Source organism: Gadus macrocephalus, chromosome 13, assembly GCF_031168955.1.
Source record: "Gadus macrocephalus chromosome 13, ASM3116895v1".
Lineage (NCBI taxonomy): Eukaryota > Metazoa > Chordata > Actinopteri > Gadiformes > Gadidae > Gadus > Gadus macrocephalus.
In genome coordinates, this window is record NC_082394.1 from 10,154,302 (window position 1) to 10,174,813 (window position 20,512).

General features: G+C 45.9%; 2 protein-coding genes across 8 annotated transcripts in view; both read right to left on the reverse strand.

Annotated features, from left to right (window-relative positions):
- cita (citron rho-interacting serine/threonine kinase a) overlaps positions 1-17,059 on the reverse strand; it is a 41,476-nt gene extending 24,417 nt beyond the window's left edge. For 3 of the 6 annotated variants that reach the window (XM_060068863.1, XM_060068862.1, XM_060068864.1), the window contains exons 1-21: positions 16,959-16,987; positions 16,582-16,706; positions 16,238-16,379; positions 15,910-16,085; positions 14,423-14,524; positions 12,761-12,903; positions 12,374-12,467; positions 11,804-12,010; positions 11,356-11,509; positions 9,642-9,831; positions 6,479-6,584; positions 6,068-6,211; positions 5,682-5,801; positions 4,711-4,881; positions 4,355-4,408; positions 4,191-4,244; positions 3,702-3,842; positions 2,911-3,036; positions 2,220-2,315; positions 1,340-1,456; positions 42-151 (exon numbers count right to left, since the gene is read on the reverse strand). In XM_060068863.1, the coding sequence (XP_059924846.1) occupies positions 42-151; positions 1,340-1,456; positions 2,220-2,315; positions 2,911-3,036; positions 3,702-3,842; positions 4,191-4,244; positions 4,355-4,408; positions 4,711-4,881; positions 5,682-5,801; positions 6,068-6,211; positions 6,479-6,584; positions 9,642-9,831; positions 11,356-11,509; positions 11,804-12,010; positions 12,374-12,467; positions 12,761-12,903; positions 14,423-14,524; positions 15,910-16,085; positions 16,238-16,379; positions 16,582-16,683 (2,549 nt within the window). In that variant the 5' untranslated portion in view covers positions 16,684-16,706; positions 16,959-16,987. Of the gene's footprint in view, positions 1-41; positions 152-1,339; positions 1,457-2,219; positions 2,316-2,910; positions 3,037-3,701; positions 3,843-4,190; positions 4,245-4,354; positions 4,409-4,710; positions 4,882-5,681; positions 5,802-6,067; positions 6,212-6,478; positions 6,585-9,641; positions 9,832-11,355; positions 11,510-11,803; positions 12,011-12,373; positions 12,468-12,760; positions 12,904-14,422; positions 14,525-15,909; positions 16,086-16,237; positions 16,380-16,581; positions 16,707-16,958 lie in introns of all 6 variants that reach the window. The other 3 variants (XM_060068860.1, XM_060068861.1, XM_060068859.1) reach the window with 2 other exon arrangements.
- Positions 17,060-17,527: 468 nt separating this feature from the next.
- Positions 17,528-20,487, reverse strand: crybb3 (crystallin, beta B3). Of its 2 annotated transcripts, none has more exons than XM_060069384.1 (6): positions 19,974-20,487; positions 19,472-19,553; positions 19,250-19,365; positions 18,965-19,097; positions 18,384-18,526; positions 17,528-17,912 (listed from the first exon to the last, which is right to left on the reverse strand). In XM_060069384.1, exons 2-6 carry the CDS (start codon positions 19,544-19,546, stop codon positions 17,627-17,629), a joined length of 753 nt encoding a protein of 250 aa, XP_059925367.1. In that variant the 5' UTR covers positions 19,547-19,553; positions 19,974-20,487; the 3' UTR covers positions 17,528-17,626. The 2 variants fall into 2 exon arrangements, with proteins under 2 accessions (XP_059925367.1, XP_059925366.1); XM_060069383.1 differs by having other exon boundaries at positions 19,946-20,487.
- Positions 20,488-20,512: the final 25 nt, after the last annotated feature.

Sequence of the window (20,512 nt, forward strand, 5' to 3'; positions counted from 1 at the left end):
CGTATTGACGCGGGGCCGTGGGCGCGGTCTGGCACACTCACATGTTCTTCTGGGTGTAGATGCTGCTGTTGGCCGCCAGCTTGTTAGCCTCCGACAGCTCGGAGATGCGCTGCTCCAGGTTCTTCATCTTGGAGTCCATGGCGTTAATGGTCTGCCGAGGACAGAAGGGGAGGTCATAACACACAACGAGGACACTCGACTTCCTGTTGTCCAATTATGGACATACACAACATGAAGGTTAATTTGTCTCTCTCTCGCGCACTCTCTGTGAGATGCTAGGATGTTGTTGCGTACTGTGGCGCGATCCTATTAGTATGCATTAAGGTTTTGCCTGACTAGCCTGCTGCAAGTCAGGCAAGCCTCTTAAACTGCCATAAGTCAACCACATTAACCAGATTAAAGGCTTGAGGATCAGCTGCATAGTGCAAGTTAATGTATAGGACATTTTAATGTTCCAAACTGCCAACGCTGTACATAGGGCTACTTTTAGACCACAAGCAAAGAAAAACAGCTCAGGAACAGATGGTATTCAGTTTGATATAAAGCCTTCAAGGTGGGCACACAGAATGCTTTATCACTTCAAACACTTTTACCAAGTGATACCTTCAAAGACCACCACAGCATGGATGAGAAACCAATGGAAGATTCCAATCAATTCAACCACTGTGGGAAGTAGGGCCATGGACGTGTTTTAGACCGCAAAACAAAAACCAAATACTTTTCTGTCACCCCATTTTCCATCTTCTTACAAGTATTGACTGGCACAGCCGAGCAGCAGATAATGCTATAATTCAACGCTGTAGACTTCCATTGATGTCCCAAAATACATTAAAACAAGTCACTTAATCCTCCCGCAGCCATAGATCCAAGTAGCCCCTATAGCTTCTATCTAAAATAGTTATGCCTGTTTGTTTTGTAGCAAGGTAATAACTCCTATTACTGCATTGGGGTCCATTACCTTTTTCTGCATTGTGCAAAATAATGGCCAATTTAGTTCTAAAGCGGGATAATGTACGCAGTTTCCCATAAAGAAAATACTTCCCAGCAGGAAAAATACATTTTCTTCGCTTTGGGTTGCTTCATTGAAGATGTCAGCAAAAACTATGAGAATTATACCAGATTTGTTCCTCTATAACAGCAGAGCGTGCCAGCGCTAAATCCCTTCCAAAACATCCGCCCGGTTAACATCATCGTCTTTGTTTACATTAAGTTAATATTTAATGGAGGCGCCTCATTAGCAGCCACCCTGTGTCAGCTAACGAGGGGACCGTGTTAATTGATAGCAAAAACCACCAAAAATAGACATGTTTGACAGTGAATCATTCGGGTTATTCCTCACAGCCTTCTGCTCGCTGATCAGCTTGAACTTCTCACGGGCCTCCTGCTCGTGCTGGGCCCGCTTGGTTTCCAGGCTCTCCTTGTCCACCAGGTCCTCTTTCATCTGAGCCTCCAGAACCTTTGGATCACACACACAACAACACCACCACCACATCAGAGGGGAGAAATCCATACTGCGTCACATTCATCCCTATTTAGATTGCCCGTATTGGCACTTGCTCCGCCAGTTGACGGGGCCTTGAAAAGCGGGAAGTACTTGACAGTTACAAATGTACCCGCAGGCATGCGGGCAGTAAATCGCAGGCGCTGTCAGAGCCGACTGTGAAAGCTAGTTAAAATGAGATGGTGATAAATCTTTTCAGTCAATTGGATCAGTGCAGCCGCAAGAAAGTGGGTAGACGGTGTGTCGGCCATTAGACCGTCGCGTACACATTCAAGGCCGGTTCAAAACGACGCCCTTCTAACCACTGATGACACATTTGGGAGTCACATTGAAGAATTATGAACCGGAGCAAAATGAAACATTAACAAACTACAATTTGAAATGAGGACGATGCAGCCGATATATTTCACACAACAGCAGGGATTGGCTTTAAGGTAGTATTGATTGGTTAACACTTCACAAATGCAAAGATACATTTACTTAACAAGCCTCTAAATTAGCAGGCCGTGACAAATAGGGGAGACAAAAAGTGTCTATTCGTACCATCGGTGGCTTGTTAATAAGACACCGTTTAATTGAACCGCCTGAATGCTCATGAATAGGCCTACATAAACCTGAACACCAATTACCAGCAAAACGAAGTGTTCCCCGTCACCCAACAGTCTCCTTGAGTTACCCGCAGGGATTCTGAAAGTGAAAAACTGAGAGCTCCCCCCACCTTGATCTTGTCCTCATAGAGCCTCTCGTTCTGGGCCAGGTGGGTCTCCATCCGCTGGGCCGTGGCCTGGGTCTCCCTCAGGTTCTCCTCCAGCTCCTGGACACAACAACACCAGCATCAGCACCAGTATCAGCATCATCATCATCCTCATCATCATATTGTCAACAACATCAGTTGGGTCCCGAAATATCCGCAATGAACTGCAGAAGAGACCCCTCGTCCATACTTCGGATCACGGCCAACGAGAAGCGCTAACAACAAAGCATGTGGTAATTATTAAGGCGATGGGAGAGTCTTGCTTTGAAGAGCCGGGACAGCGCAGAGCGGTTGAAGCCGGGGCCGTTCATGTGGGGTCTGCCTGCCGGCCCGCGGGGCTGTGTGTTCGTCTGAGCGGCGCCCTGTGCCCCGCGCTGCAGAGGGAAGCTTGCCTCCTGGTCTCAGCACAAAGCTCCGCTCCAAAGAGCTCTGCTGGCAAGGAGCTCCCTGAAGAATATTGAGTGTGTGTGTGTGTGTGTGTGTTTGTGATTGTGTGTGTGTGTGTGTGTGCATACACACGGTGCTCCCAGTGTGCCCTGGGATAACAAGTGATAAGGACGGACAGGGGAGAATGCGGGGGTGAAGGGGTGGGTGAGCGGGCCGAGGGTCCGCGGGGGACGGTGTTAAGCGAGGCCTTATCGGCCGCCCCTCTCACCAGGATCTTCTCCGCCATCTGCTGGATCTGCTGGGATTTGGTCTGGATGTCGTCCTTCAGCTTGTTCTCCCGCCGCTCGACCATCTCCAACCGCTTCACCTGGTTCTCCAGGGTCTTCCTGCCCTCCTGTGTTCATACGCGATGAGACACACACACACACAAAAACAATATTGCAAGATTCTTCCATTTGTTACAATGGTATTTTCTTGTCATTGGTCTTGGCGTGATATTATATAACAAATAGTCCCTTACAGCCTGAACCGTCTGGGCCAGTTCTTGGCAAGATTAGGCGTCTGGGAACATAGCGTTAAAATTCTGGCTTTAAATCTAGCAACTAGATCAGATGCTGGCTTGCCGTTTTTCTTCCTTCCATCACACACACACACACACACACACACACACACACACACACACACACACACACACACACACACACACACACACACACACACACACACACACACACACACACACACACACACACACACACCTCCCCATCCCTCCCAACTTTCTCCAGCCTTTCACCAGCCTGTGCACTTTCAACATCCGGAGCAGAATCGCAAAGCGATTCTGCTCCGGGTGTTGCTTAAGCTTACAAAGGCAGCAACCACAGCAACGGCTGGAACAGAGAAACGGACACACTTTGAAGAAAGACACAATCACGATCATGCCTAGCCTCCAGGACTTGGCCCAGCGAGGGTCCATCCGACCGAACAAATCGTTTTGCTCTTTCCCACATTGAGGGGGCGAACGGAAAGCGTTGCGAGCGGTCCGGCCTAATGAGTCGCTACCTCCGTCTCCCTCAGGCGGCGCTTCAGCGTGTCGCTGGGCTCCGTCTTGCCCCGGAGGCGCTCCAGCTCTCGCTCCAGCCTCTCCTTGGCCTGGCGGATGTTCTGCAGCAGCTCCGTGGCCTCTGTGCTGGCTTTCACCGCCTGGGGTAGGGCAGGAGGTCGGGGCGGGGTCAGGAGGTCAAAAGGTCTATATTAATGCACTCGTCACAGCCGCCTCCCCTCTTGTAAGAGACATAGCTGGAAGCCTTCGCTGTCAACCGAAATGTGAACTGATAGGAGTGGGCTGCCGAGATGCTAGAACTAACTGGCTAATTACATTAGTAAGGGACAATTACCACCCAGCCTAGTTGCATTCACTCTGTAATTGTGTGTATGCCAGCGTGCCTTGCATAATGCATGCTTCTGACTAAATGAGAAGTGACACAAAAGGACATTAAATTAACTCCTATCCGATTTTGTATCAACACACTTTTCTGTCCAAACGTTTACCTTGGAAAGTTTGTCCTGGAGCTCTTGGATTTTCAGCTGCTGATCAGAATTTGTCTGAAACAGAAACACACACTTAAATCTCTAGAGAATACCTTAAAAAATTGAATATTTCCCAAGAGTCGATGCTCAATTTTCTTTCGACCTGGTAAGGGCCTTCGTCTTACCTTTTCCAGTTTGGAGAGAAGCTCCTCTACATCGGCCTTGCCCTGTTCTTTAGCCTGCCAGGCAAACAGAACAGAACACATAAAGAAGACACATCAATAATGGATAATTCAAAACCAGACATGTGATTATGGAGTGTCCCTTACTATTACAAAAAAATGTAGCCTCATTAACTTGCTGTTAATTCATATACGGGCCATTATGGAGCAGGTAAAGGTCAGGTATTTGGTGGACATTGGGAATCAAACCCAGCAGCTTTCGGCTGGGAGCCGTTTTTATATCTCCTTGCGGCCCATATTACTTCTACAGCATTATGTTGCTCTCTCAGAGAGGAGGCTACCACCACAGGGACCGTTACCTTCTGGATCCTCTGCTGGTACTCCACGGCCTTCCTCTTCAGGTCCTCGCTGGTCTGCCTGGAGTCCCTGAGCTCCGACTCGTAGAGGTCGCTGCGGCGCCGGGCCGCCGACAGGTCCTCCTCCAGCTGCCGGATGGTGACCTGCATCTCCTCCAGCTGGGCATGGTACTCCTGGGGAGCCCGGCAGGAGAGATCAGAGCTCTGGGGCACACACGTTGGGACAGGGGCTGGCGCTCCACAGAGGGGGTTTTGTTTTTATGTCATACACCGTCAGGAGTTAGAATTGACCGCTTGGGAGTTGAATGGTGGCCGTAGTCGGACATTAGATCAGCTTGGCAGTCGGACAAATTAGCCTTACATGACAGAGAATCTGGGCTCAAATCAGATGTGCGCCATATGTGGTTCTTGGCAGTGCCGTTGTAATGTGAACAGAAAGGGAACAATATTAGATCTGAGCAAACTAAAGATCTGAAGTGAGCCTGAGAGCAGGAAGGCCCAGTTGAAAAATTACTGCAGACTTTTTCTTTCCCCCAACGGCATTATGACTCATATGCACACGAGGGCTTATTCTTTGGGTAAAGATGATGGTTTGGATAACAGACACCGTCTGGATACACGAATGGTGCTCTCCCCCAAAAGGCTTACTAATAGCTTCATTAGCATTAACAACACACAAGGGGTCAGTGAAGTGCATGATTAAAAGCCTCCAGATAAACAATCGCACCTCCCCCAAAAAGGTGTCCCAAAATTGATATAGCGTAATTCCACACACAAATAGAAATGTACCTTGACAACAGCTTTGTCCTCAAGCGTTCACTTTCATAAATTATCCATTAATTAATGCAATAATTAATCATTTCTTAATCATTAATCAAAAACCCAGCTTCCACGGTGTACGGTTATTCAGCAAATTGGATAGCAAGGTCGACCTGAAGGTTAGGTAGACGTCTAACAGCGAGAGGTGCACCTACCTGCTCCTTAATCTCCTGCAGCTTGTTGCTCTGTTCTCGGATGTCGTGGAGCAGCTGCAGGGCCTTATCATCCTCCTGGGAGACCTCCACCCGGGCCTGCTCCAAGCTGCGCTTCAAGCTCTGCACACCCGCACACACACACACATGCGCGCACACACACACACACACAATTAGAAAGGGTCCAATCCAATGACCGTTTAAGATCCTTTATGATTAGAATGCTTCAGTTGCCCGCCCTAACTCCTGACACAGAGATCAAAACACAGTGCTAGTTGTCGTCGGCAGCGCCGCTGATGGGTGTTTGTATACAAGGATCCACTGAATGGGTGAGGAAAATAACCCAGGGTAGACGGGGGCCGGGGCTGGGGGGGGGGGGGGGCACTCACGCTGCATTCTGTGATGTAGGTGGCGAGGTCCTGCTCCAGGATGGTCCTCTGGGTCTCCGAGGCCTTCAGCTCCACATCCTTCTGGTGGAGCACGGACTCCAGGTCGGTCATCTTACGCTGGAACCTGGAGATCTCCTGATCCATCTGATTGGGCAGAGCAGAACCGCAACACAACGGAGGCCTCATGATCTGGGGCACGTGTTTCAAAGGCCAGTGGAAACATGAAGGATTGATCATCTGCAACAATCAACATTTTTTTCAAATAACGAGTTCCAGTTATTGTTCCAGTTTATCAATCCTTTGTGTTTTTTCCACTGACATATGCTTTGAAAGTATATGTAAACACGGACGTTAAGCAGATGGCTGAACACTGCTGACATCGAGGCAAAAGGTTCAAACCACAAGTCTCACCTTGTGGCATTTGTCTTGAGTTTCTTGTAGTTCTTTGCTTTTCAGGTGTAGCTTCTTTTCCATGGAGTTGGTCTTGGCAGGGGAGTTGATGCCAGCCGACACAGACCTTGGTGCAGCGAGATAAATGGAGTTTCAGGTTTCCACTAAGTAAACAGGCACTCAAGTTCTACATGAAGTACATTCAGCCAATACTTGGGCTAAGATACACGCCTACGCCAAATTAACTCTTCTTTTCGTCATTTATGTTTAGTACTCGGTATGTATCCTAAAAAATGAGCTACAAAAGGCAATAATGCGTCCTTTGTCAGAATCCTGAAAGAGGCAACCTTGGAAGAAAATCTAACTAAAAAGGAACAATATATTTTCTTTGCAAAGCAGCAACAATGATTTGAATTATCTTTTTCTCCATTCACTCCCACTGCGAGTATCCTATCACATTGCAGGGCTGGGTGTCCCTCTTAGCCAGCCGTGGGGGTTCATCCCATAGTGGAGCACTGGCTGATCTTCAGTCTGCCCACCATTGCCATCACAAATGAGCAGGCACAGTGCCAAACATTACATTTACTCATACAATAACAAGTAATTGTGTTGTGGAAACACTGACAAAAAAAAGCTTTTTACGGATGAAAACCCACCAACCACTAAGCAATGCCGGGTTTGAAGCTATGGTGCTACTCTTTAAAGCCTTTCTAGCAGAAGTAGGGACCAAATCATTCTTATCAATTCTATTCTATATATTCTATTTTCTTTATGAGAATGACCAAAGGCCGATGACGGCACTGCTTAGAACTGCAGAGGCGCGCGTTGAACAAGCATCACTAATCATCCCTGATTTGATGAGCAAATTGATTGTTTTCCATTTAACACGTGTGGCTGCAACAACCGAGTCCTGGTAATGGTCTGATGGGAGTCGACAGACACCAGCGTCAGGGTATTCAAGGCTCTCTGATCCTTGCATTGACTTGAGAATGAGTCACACCGGCAATAAAAATAATCACGGAAGCCACCCGCGCTGGTCCTTTCGCCTCTCTGAATCCAAATCAAGATGCCGCCCCCGAAGCACAAACACATACATCGGCATGGGAGAAACCAAGGCTACTCCCTCAGGTTCCTGAGGAGAGCCACAAGTTTAGAACCACCGGGTAGGAGAAGGAGAGCAGAGGATCACGAGGTGAATAATGGTTAGGAGGGCTTCAGAGAGAGATGATTATATATGAGTGGCCGTCGCCACCGACTGCATTATTGAGAAGAGGGACATGGGAAGAGAGAGAGAGAGAGAGAGAGAGACACGGCACTCTGGAGGACAGCGTGTGAGAAGACATGGCAGCGATGGACGACCACGACCACACACACATAAAAACGCACACACACACACACCTGTCTCTTTTGAGAGCACCAGACACACACATGATGGAAGGATTTCGCACACCCACGCAGCCACAGACCAGAAAATTCAGGCACGCATACGCACGCACAGAAAGGACCAAATAGCACACCAAAAGGACATGCCAAGATCCGAACAAACAGACACACACACACAGACACACTCACACAGTGTAAAAGTCTATTTTTAAAACAGGCTATAACAACAGACGTCTGATATTAAATTGGAACGCATTGGGTGAGTCAGGTTAGGGAGGAGGGGGGGTGTTGTTTTGTTTATACTAACGAGAAGACAGAGACATGGCGCACAAAAAAATGCACAAACCCCCCCCCCCCCACACACACACACACAAACACAAACACACAGGAAGAGGAAACTCCAAAACACATCATTAGCATTTCATTATGCATGGCTCCGTGTGTACATTCTCCTCTTTGGCTTTACAACGAAAAACAACAAGGGTAGCTACAAGCACGCGCCTGCATGCATACAGACCGCGACACACACACACACACACACACACACACACACACACACACACACACACACACACATATTCATTAGACGCAGTAAAGCAAACGACTGGGCTGGCTTTACTTAAAACCCCAGAGCAGAAGACTGCGGGGGCAACACCAAGGGACAGGGACATCAGATCGGGAGCGAGGGGGGACATGGGAAGAAAAGACACGAGGGAAGACGGAGAAAGAGGGGGGGGGGTTAGTGGCTGGGGGGGAAACGTGGTAGTAACCATAGAAATAGAAGCGCCCCTCCAATCTTGGGTCATCTCTTCTCCCGTCTAACCCAGTGATGCCCCTCGTATCTTTTCCGTTCTCACCGTTCTGCCCCTGGTCCCTCATGGGCTCGGCAATGCCTGGCTCCGCCAGACCTGATCCCGAGCCCCCGAGACGGAGCCCACTGCCGCACGGTGTTATCAGGGGGCGGCTGACAAGCCACAGACCACCGGTGGAATTGATTTGAGAGCGTACGCTATTAAGCTGTCAAGCCCGACACACAGCAGCACTCACAGGCGAGCACAATAGCATCCACCGTGGTACAAAATGCATTCTCCACATTGACTCTCTCTTTCTCCCTCCCTCCCTCGCTCTCTGTCTCTATCCAATACCAATCAGCACCGATGGTAGAGATAACGGCAGCCAAGATACTCCTGCTGTCCATTCACAGATCCTCAACTGGGTCTTGCTATGAGAAACACTTTGATCTCACACACACACACACACACACACACACACACACACACACACACACACACACACACACACACACACACACACACACACACACACACACACACACACAGAAGCACAGAAGCACAGAAGCACAGAAGCACAGAAGCACAGAAGCACATAGGGTAAATGGAATGGCTAAATAAATAAAACAGGCAATGGTGCTGCAACAGAATAGCGGGGATCCCCCTTTTCTGTTTGCCCCGCTCGTGTGATGAAGCCAAGCCCATTGGAGCAAGAACATTGTGTCACACACACACACACACACACACACACATACACACACACACACACACACACACACACACACAAGCCCAGAGCTCCAGGTAACCTGGAACAAGGATACCTGTAAATATCCTCCATTGTACAGGCTGCTTTCATGTATTATCCTAACAGTGGTTGAGGGGTGGGGGAATTGATTTACTACTGAAGCCGGAGGGGGTGGTCCAGCTGAAAAAAGAAAAGAAAAAAAGTCCAGCTGGTATCGCTGAGAGCAGCAAGGCAATGCATAGTAAACAGGCAAGGTTGTACTCACTCGGCTTTGGCGAGCGCTGTCAACGCCCTGCTGAAGAACCAGCCTAGAAAGGGCAGATCGTGGCCCTTGAAGCCCGCTGTCTGAGCTCCTCGCTGGGCAGCAGGGGCAGACCGGGGGGCTGCCTGCTCCGGTTCTTCAAAATTAGAGGTGTCATCTTCTGTTTGCAGCTTCGGAACAAAAGGCGGGAGGACTGCGGGAGCGGACGGAGGGAAGGAAAAAAGGGAGAGAGAGAGGGAGGGAGAGAGAGAGAGAGAGAGAGAGAGAGAGAGAGAGAGAGAGAGAGAGAGAGAGAGAGAGAGAGAGAGAGAGAGAGAGAGAGAGAGAGAGAGAGAGAGAGAGAGAGAGAGAGAGAGAGAGAGAGCGTGTGTCAAAACCAGACGCAAGCAGTGGAGAAGGTAATATAACGAAAAAAAAGCAGAGCCGGGAGGAAGGGGAAAAAGGGTAGGCGTGGGGAGAAACGACAGAGCGGATGGAGCCTAGAGCGTGCTAAGTCGCACACTCATACACATGCTGCCTCTGTCCCTCCCTCCTGCTCTCTCTCTGCCTCTCTCCCCCTCCCTCACTCTCTCCCATACTGCAGCAGCACAAGCTAATCATCAGCTGGGGGTAAGCTGAAGCATTAGGCTGTCTGAATGCAGCCAATTGTCAACAATCCAGCGACCAACCGACTGTCCAAACGTCTAGATTTGACTTCTATTGAATGAAATGGAAATAGTATAGTAATAATAATAATAATAATAATAATAATAATAATAATAATAATAAATCATTAAAATAATAACCATAAAAATTTATCATCAACAATTATAATAATCATCAAATTAAAAATCAAATAATAATATAAAAAAAAGTTTCTGCTTTGGTTCTTGAACTAAATGATTACTGATGAGTTAATAATCAGATCAGATTAAACATGCTGCAGAAACAAATCAACTTGTCAATAACATATCAATAACAGAGTATAAAATCGACTAATCGAAAGAACCGACAATCATTATGTTCACACGTATAAAACTCCAACTCACCATCTCGCACGGCCAAAAGAGGCCAATAACTATATCAAATACTTAGCCGGGGAAAGGCCCATAAATAACTAATGATCTCCGTTCCATGAATGACAACAAGCGTTTCCAAAAATAGAAATGGGTTTCTGCAGACGCATTAATGGGCATACATTTTAACGGGGTGAGGGAGGAGGGGGGGGGGAAATCCACCAAGATTCACGAAGAAGAATAAATTAATAAATAAATAAATAAATGGCACGTGCACTCCCCCCTCAGTGAGCGTGTCTAATGCTAGCGTAAGAACACCTCTGCAGCGCCCTGCCCCGACGCTGATGCGCTACAGATCTTTACGTGGCTTCCTCCCCGAGTGCTAGCGCGTGTGCGCGCGCGCGCGCGCGCCTCACTACTCTCCTGGGGAGCCCTGGCCTGCAGCCAGCAACGCACAGCATCTCATTATTTTACTACAACCCAAAGCCAGCACCACCAGCAAAAAATACACTACAGCAAGCGATACTACTGCCAGCCACACACGTGTGTGTAACCGACACACACACACTGGACACAAATAATTTGGCAACCCAAAAAGCAAAGGGTGTAGTGAAATCCTCCTGAATGGGTGTTGTGGTTGCGATGGTGGGCGGAGGGAATGGCCTGAGCACAGAGATGGGGGGGAGGGAAAGGGGGTGTCGGGGAGGCGGTTCTCCGCTCACCTTGTCTCAGGTTGTTCCAGTCGGTGCTGGAGAAAAAGGCGTGGCAGCGCAGGCCCTGGTAGCCCAGCCGCTCCCGGGCTCCGCACAGGAGGCTCTGCACCAAGTCCACCAAGAGCCTGCTGGCGCGCACCTCCTCTGGGAACTTCAGGTACCGCTGAGGGGGCGAAACACGCAGCGGCGGTCAAGGAATTATTAGAGTATCACAAGAGACACACACCAGTCACAGCTGTTATTCTGTTCCGATACAGTCGTAATGTCTGCACGGTCTAGAATAGGACCACTGTGGACCGTCTGTGTAATAAAGTTTTGACACTATTCAAAGCAACGGTAGATACAATGATAGATGTGCGTGTTGGCGTGAGCTTTTGTCTCAAGAATGTCAGTGGCCAAGAATGGCTGACCTTTCATGACCCTGATTGGTGTCATGAGTGCAGACGGTCGGTCGTACCTGGAAGTTGAGGATGTTGTGGACGGTCTTGGCGGAGGTGCCGTCGGAGAAGGGGGATTTTCCGTAGATCATCTCGTACGCTATGAGCCCCAGGGACCACCAGTCACACTCCACCCCGTAGAGGGCGGGTTGGCCCCCCTTCATAGCGGACAGGACCTCGGGGGACAGGAAGTCCTGGGTGCCCACGGGGGCCGCAGGGGCCACCACCTAAACAACACACCAGTCATCAGATCCACCGAACCGGATCCATTTATTAAGGTGTTTGTGTTCAGACCTTTTATTCTAATCGATTTATATTTTAATGTCGGATTCATATCTGAAAAGTCTGACCTTACTGAAGGTCTTTTTGCATTTTTTATTCCTTTTTATCTTTTTCTCCCTTTATTTTTTATAGTACGTGTGTAATTTCATTGAAGATATTTCATTATATTGTTTGCATGTACTTCTTCACTATAAATGATATACTGTTGTCTTTTTCTCTGTAAAGCACATTGAATTGCTTGATGTAAGAAATGCACTATACAAATAAAATTGCCTTGCCTTGCCTTGCCTTGTCTTATAAACTCTTACCTTCTTATCGGAGTTCAGCTTGGCAGCAGAGCCAAAGTCTGCCAGCTTAATGTGGCCGGTACGATCGATCAGAACGTTCTCCGGTTTCACGTCTCTGGAAGTGGAGGGAACAGGCGATGTTTTCAAATTCACGTTGGATGTTATTTAAGATCATATTATTTTTCCCACGCTTGTTTACTCTACAACAACAGTAAGAGTATCAGCAACTGTCTTTTCCCTTCTCTCAAGCCTGTGGGAATTGCTTGTGTTTTATCATTAACGAAAAATGACACTCCATCATTATCGTAAAACCCCCAGCGCTTAGTTTTCGTAATTTTAGATAAGCTAGTTGTAATCACACACGACAAAGACATGGACTTAGGCGAGCCGGTAGCTTGTTGGGGTTACCTGTGGACGTAGCCAAGCTGATGGACACTGTGGATGGCTTCCACCAGCTCAGCCAGGTAGAACTGAGCCATGGACTCATCGAACTGATCCTCATATCTAATAAGCAGGGAACTCAGGTCGCCTCCTGGCAGGTATTCCATAGCCTGAGAAGCACATCCACATAACCACCCGTCATTTGGTGGAATATGATTAACAAAATATCCTATATGTCCTCTGGATGACGTTAGTCATAAAAATATGAATTGTTAAGTGTGATTGCAGACAGACATTGCAAATACAAATCTCAATGGACAATAGTACAATGATAAGACCAGATCTGAATTTAGTTTAAACTGGGTTGAAGTTGAAGATATGCATTTTGGATTGGTATAAAATAAGTATGAACTAAAATAAAACTGGGGTAGAAAAAACCACAAGCGAGTTCAAAATAGAAATGAAGATGAATGAAACGAATAATGAAGTTGCGATCAAATATCTGCATGTCAAAGTCAGCAGTTATCCAGGGCTGTGTATGATCCTAAGGCACTTCTCCTGATTATGGATCCAGTTATGTCACAGTCAACAGATTTATATATAACACTGTCTGCAGCTAAGCGTTTGCTCCAAGCATTCACATTTAACACACCATCTGTATTACCAGCCTTGATATAGAGAGCAGTTGCCAGTGCCTATTTAAGGAAATATCCTCAAAATGTATCTCAACAGTGAGCTATTAAACCTTGGACATACTAATCAATAATTCAACCTGATCTGTTTTGACAACACTGCAAAACTGATGTTTTCCTCCCATTCAAAACACTGCCGTCGTTATTCTAAGCATAGGCTCGAGTGAGGCGTCGGTCAGACTCATTTTGAATGTATGGCGGCTCCCATACAGTCAGCCAGGCAAGCCCCTGGTGCATGAATGGTCGGGAGTCTGAATGAACGGCAGCATTCTCCAGTGTTACCTAGCAACAAGGATACTGGGGCCTCTGTGTCACTTAGATAAAGATGGATTCTTTGTATTTTTTTCTACTCAACGCTCAATAACAGAGCCAGAGAGGGAATAGATAGATAGATAGATGTAAGCTGTGTGAGGTAAGGGACATATAATTGTTAATAGTGGGGTAATTCATAACTATAATTCATGTTTCTCTGTAGGACAGAAATAGCAATGAAAACAGCTATAGTCAAAGCGACCAAATGAAATTTGAGCCGTTGTTTGTAGCTCAGCGTTGTAATTGTTTATGCCATGATAAGTAAAATATGCATAATTTGTAATCCATCTGGGAAAAAATATGATAGAAAACACGTAGCACATAGTGGACGAGCCACTATCCACAACGAGCAAGTCACACAACCATGCAACAATGCAGCAATTCCTTATGTAGCTTTCTCAAATTACAAAGGACCTCGGCTTGTATGGCTTGCACCATACAATACATTTTTTGTTTTTGTTTCTCAACATTATTGACAAAATAAGTCAGATCATTTGCTATACCGTCTTCATTCAAATTGCCACAGAAGGTAATAGATGCAGAGATTTTAAACTACAACATATGATAATGTAATCCTTGTACGGGGTCAGTGCAGAACTCTGGACTTTGAACACAGTTCCCGACATGGTCTCATTTCAAGAGAAAACAGAGAAAACAACAACAACCACAGCTACTGTGGGCTCACCAGGTAGACGTGCTCTGTGTCCTGGAAGGCGCAGAACAGCTGAGGGATCCAGGGGCTGCTGTTGAGGGAGAGGATCCTTCGTTCCTCTTCGTGGAACACCACCTACCAGCAGAGCAACATTACAAAACCAGCTATACAAGGCCCCAACCGGCTGGCCTGGGCCTATCTCCCAAACCCATTTAAAAAAGGCTGAAGCGGGGTCTATTTCAGTGCTTGAGTAATGCACATGAATTTGTGTATCTGGAGCTTGTAGATCTTTTTCCCTCAGGTTTTTTACTGTGTTTAATATATATTTCATCATTTATTTCTGCAATTACCAACAACCAAGGGTGGGCTTAGGAGAGTTTTCCTATGTTTCTTCAACAACAGAATAACCAGAAAAAAACATCTAATCTGGGATCCAACAGTCCTTTGCTACAACAGAACTTCTTCGGGAAACGGCACAGGGCCTGGGAACAGAAACCAATAACTGTAAGCGGTGGAATAACGCCTTGCTTCTTGTTTCATTACAAAGATGTTCTACCAAAGATAATCTAATTTGCGTAAGTGGATGAATCTTTCAGAAGGGGGTTTTAATAATTCCATATCTACAGCTTTCAGTCTACACAGTGTTGATTTGAAACATTTACAGACCGATTTTTAAAGGTTAACAATTAATAGGCCGAGTGGGGCTGTGATCTCTAATTACACAGTAATAAAACCATCAATTGGTTGAAATAGATATGAAGCAGAAGAAGAAGAAAGTGAATTGCCTGGTTCACATAGATGTGAGCTCATCAGATATTAGATATTATTCAAGGGTGTGATTCGTTAGACTATGGCCCATCTGGCATGGTTAGAAATAAGTGCTGAAATCGTATCTGGGTCCCCTTGCTTTTCGACATTTGGAGACACCAATTTCCACTTCATAAATTGCACATATTTTCCAATGTCATTTCCCATTGAGATACAGTGAAATCCTCATCAAAGGATTTCTTTATGAAGCTGATTCCTTTTATCACCATATTCATATATCTAGCTGAAGAAATGCATGTACTATTCTTACTGAGATTGTCTCTCTTAATCAGAAGCCTGGAGGCTCACCTCTAAATTCTTGTCGGAAAACCCACAGCCCCCTCTATTGCCCTGTTATAAAACTGCAGCTTCCAATATCCAAACATCCATGCACTGTGTCAAGGAGAGGCTGCATATTGCACATCAGTTGCCCTTATTGTTTCGGCCTATGCTCGACCCCAGAGCTAGACAGCAACACAATATTGTGATATAACAGAAATTGTATAGGTAATATTGTTTTGTGTTATAGCCTAATTAAATGCAGTGAATAACCACAAGCCTAGTATTAGTCTAAAAACAAATCAAATACAATGAATGAATTAAATGATGTACAGTAGAAATAAATGTTAAGTATTTGGCAGTGTCCAAATCTTTCAAAGGGTAAACAGTTCATCTTTATGTTGACACCAATGTTAACAGAAGAGAAGTCTTACATTTTCTGCAGCACGTAAGACCTCCTTGTCCATGATTTTCAAGGCACACACATCGCCCGTAGCCTTCTCTTTTACTACTTGAACCTCAGCAAAGTGACCACGACCCACTACTGCTCGCACCTCAAAGTCCTGTGGCCCAGGCTGCAGAGCCTGCAGCTCCATGACTACCTCAGAAACTGTCACCCAACACACACACACAACCACACACACACACACACACACACACACACACACACACACACACACACACACACAGTTTTGCTGTTACGAAAACATGTTTTTATCATAAAGTATATAGATATCAAACACAATAAAAGTTTATGCTTACATTTGTGGACAAAGTTGGCAACGTGTTGCATCTTCATTAGGTCGGGAGAGGTGCACTCTTGATAGAGCACCAATAGTGCCTCGAGAAACTCCTCCCGGCCCAGATTGCATCTTTCCTCTTGTCCACACAAGCTAATTCGACCCTAACAAAGGAAAAACATACCAGTATAAGGAAGTGAGTCCCTCCCAAACTATATTTAGCAATGTAGTCATCCCCAAAAAAGAACCAGTGGGATGGTTGTAGTAAGTCATACAAAAACTATACATTCTGACAATAATGTAGCCATAAGAGGCGCATATATTTCCAGTGACAATGATAAGGCAATAAGCATGATCGCCATCTACCTGAAAGAGGTGGTTGATCCGGGAGCTACGGCTTGTGATAGGATCCGTAGAGCAAGGCACCATCTTCAGGCTGCCTTGGCTCACGTACTTGAACTTCAACATGATATTTTCACTGATGTATGACACTAAATAAGATCAAACGTAAGGTTAGAATGGGCCCGATCGGGTTGACTAAGTCGCTAGCCTTACGTTGTTTGATGATCATGCAACGATTTGACATGTTAACGAAATGTCAACAAACGTCTTCTCGGTAAGCTTAGCTTGCTAACGTGTTCGACAGTTTGTCAAATTATGCAAAACATGACTACCTATAATGCTCAGACAAAAATAGAAGTTCAACAATATAGAATAACGTAATACGCCCACGAACAACTCACCAAACTTCCATCTAAATAATATAATTTCGCTCCTATAAAGATAGAGATAATAGGTAGGTTGACTACTCTGTCCGCATCGTTTCCGGTTAACTTTCAAAAATTTGCGCGTTCCCCACACATTCTTTCAGAGCAGTCCGGACTCTCGCGTTTGATTGGCTGTTGAAATCGTTAAGGGGCGGTTACAAATGATGCTTGTGACATGTAACGACCATGTTATGCTTTCAAGAGATGACGTGTTGATGTTTAATGTGCAAATGTGTATTTATAGGTCAAAGAGATAGTTTTTCACTAAATTACCATTTAAAATATGGTTCAGGCTGAATGAATAAAGTGATAACTTTCAATGTCGTATTTCTAGCAGAAGTTGATCAGTTCTGTCATAAATGCTGATGTCTTGATTACAAAATAAATCATGGTCCAGCTGTAATCTGTTATAATTCCCTATATAATTATATATTTTTTTAATAGATCGTAATATGACGCAAATATCAAGTGAAACCACACTTTTCATAATTAAAAAACACACATTTCAAATTAAAAACACACTAAGTTTGCTTTTTGGATAAGCTACAGCCTTTATTTTCAAACAAGATGTCAAGTAATTTGTTTTCCACTACAAATGTATCTTGCTAGAGGGAAGAGGAAACCCTGTTGAAAGACAGCTCACTTCAACTGGTCCCTGCGGCCGCAGGAGGAGTTGGGGCAGGGGGGTTAGGGTTGGGGTTGGGGGTTGGGTTTGGGTTGGGGGTTGGGTTAGGGTTGGGAGTGGGTTCAGGGCCAGGAGTTGGGGCGGGCACGTTGAAACGTCCCCTCTTATGCCACTGCATGTCCTTCACACGACGGAAGGACTGGATGAGAGGTGTTGCGGCTCCCCAATCGTTCCAGTGCTTGTAATCGCCATGCTCAAACACATACTGGCGCCCCCTGTAGCCGGGATACATGTATCCCACCCACCTTCAGAAAGCAGAGGAGTACAATTAGTGTGTGGAACAGAGCAATTAAAATCCAAGACCTGCAGAGGAGCGAGGTATGACTTAAAGGGTCTCTATCTCCACCAGGTGTGATATAGGTAAGTCATGGCAAGCCATTTCAAAACGGCTATCACGACCCTACAGTGACATCACACGTGAAAGTGTCCACCTAGATGTATGATGGATATACAGTATATATCAACCTACCAGCTTACACAGTTGGCTGTGCCAACTGATGTAAGGCTGATGTATAACAGGTCGATTTGGAAATGGCGCTTGTAATGGTTCATCAATATCACACCTGTTGGTATAATAGGCTCACTTTAAAATCAAGTCTTCCTCTAAGCATCAGATTATATACAGTACATCATAGTAAACATATCCAAAAATACGTTCCACTAAGGTATTGAAAGTGGTGCGTACTGCTTAAAGATATAAACATTTGAAGACTTACGTTCCATTGACTGACTTGATGCTGGCCACGCGGTCTTGGAAGCCATGAGCCCAAAGACTGGGCACGTCGTCATCAATAATCTCCATCTTCCTCCCTGCATAGCCCGCATTTTCAAACAGGTGCAACTTATGCTCCGCAGTGTCCTGGAGAGAGAGAGAGAGAGAACAGGACTCTGGTACATCTAGTGCATTGCCTAGAACATTTTTCTAGGAGATTGCCGGATCCCTACTGTTTGTAAAGCCTATGGAAGGCAATTTGGAGAAACCAGGCAGGGTAAGAAATATATTTTTAAAATCTAACACAAAATATCCCTCTCCTCTCTTCAGGGCTCCCTCCAAAGCCACTCCCCCAAAACAAACGTATTTTTTCAGAGCATTCGATTTATTGTTTGCTGTGAGGATATAAATAGAATTTCAGAAAATCCCCAAATGCTTATGAAACAAATAGCCTAGCTTTGAACCTCACACCCGATGGGTAGAACAGTCTCCTTCACAAGCTGTATGTGTATACTATTCATCAGCAGTCGTATCACTTATGCATGCATTATGCTCTTGTAATGTTTCAGTGTAGAGTATACTGACCACCTTGAGGGGTCTGAAGGAGCGCAGGTAGTAAGTGCTCTGGCTGTTGGTCCAGGTGCTCCAGCGAGGGTACTCCCCTTTCTCCAACACAAACTGCTCCCCAGCGAAGCCCGGGAGCTCATACCCGACCCACCTGGAGGGAGACAGAGAAAACACAGGGTCACAACAAAACATGTGGGTCGACAACATGCAGCAGTCACGTGGGCGGAGAGGAAAGGCAGTGATGTGGTTGAACAAGCATATATTTACACAGAAGAGGCAGTTAGTTTGACAGGAATCACTCACGGGCCACACTCTACGATGATTGAGCCAATCCTCTCTGCCTTTTCGATCACATCCTTGCATTCAGCAGACAATTCCACCTTCTTTCCCACGAAGTTCTCAAACTCGAAAGCCACCAACTGCAAGCGAGGAGCAGATGTTATTGTGACTGCGTGGAATCACACAGTGATGACTCATTTTCAAGCCATTTTTCAGCGCTCGTTATAAGTCAGTGATGAATCATACCTTGTATGTGACTCCAGCCCCTCCTTGGCCCTTCCCTGCGGCCTGTTGGTCTGGTATTCCCTGATGTTCGGGCATGTTCCCTCTGCAAGACACAGCTGTCAAAGCCTAACTGGCACCACTGCCCTAATACAAAACACGCTGCACCTCTGATTGACTCCTGACAGGGCTATGGGTAAAGTGGATTATTGCAACTGACCTGTTTGACCTAAATGTAAATTGATTTAAATATTATTTTCTGAAGTGAGGCAATGTCAACATAATCAATTATACATTACAAACAGGTAATTTTCTTTTTATTTAACTTTATTTGGCCTAGTAGCAGCCTTGGATTTGATTTATATTAAATGTTATTGCAACTTTACATATAACAAACAGTTTGGCTACATCTGAGATAAGCCAAATAACACACTGACCTTGCAACCATCAATTCAATTTTTTTTGCACAAATATCGACGCACAGATTGTTATTTGTACCTGGATTTTGGTGTGTGAGACACTGTACCTTGATCAATCCAATTTCTTCTGGTTTTTCTTTATCTCAGTGCTACTATTTCTCCGTTAGAGGATCTGTGGGTGTTGGTGGCCTGGCAAGCAGTGGGTAGAAGCCAGCGGTGGTATTTATGGTTTATTTCTGACCACAGCAGCAAAAAGCCTGTCGATGCAGCAATTCTGTCGCTTCCATTGTGTCCGACACATCGCCTCTCAATAGGCTTGCCCCATGCCCCCTGGCACATTGGCACCCAATGGACTGATCGGGTCCGTGGTGCCACCCGGGCCTTGGCACCGAACCGGCCACCTGCATGGGTCGCCAGCCAAGAGAGATCATTCTCCGAGGTCAAACACACTCTATTGTTTGCCCTGTCCATCTATAGTGGAACACCAACTGCCGTCTTCTTTCGTATTCTGAAATTATTTGCAGCCAATTCCGTGCAGCCTTGAACTATGGTTTATTAAAACCTGCAACAATCATCCCTTTGTGTCTCACAGTTCACGGTGCCTCCGTTCCGATGTTAATTAGTAACTTGCAGGTGTCAACGGCCA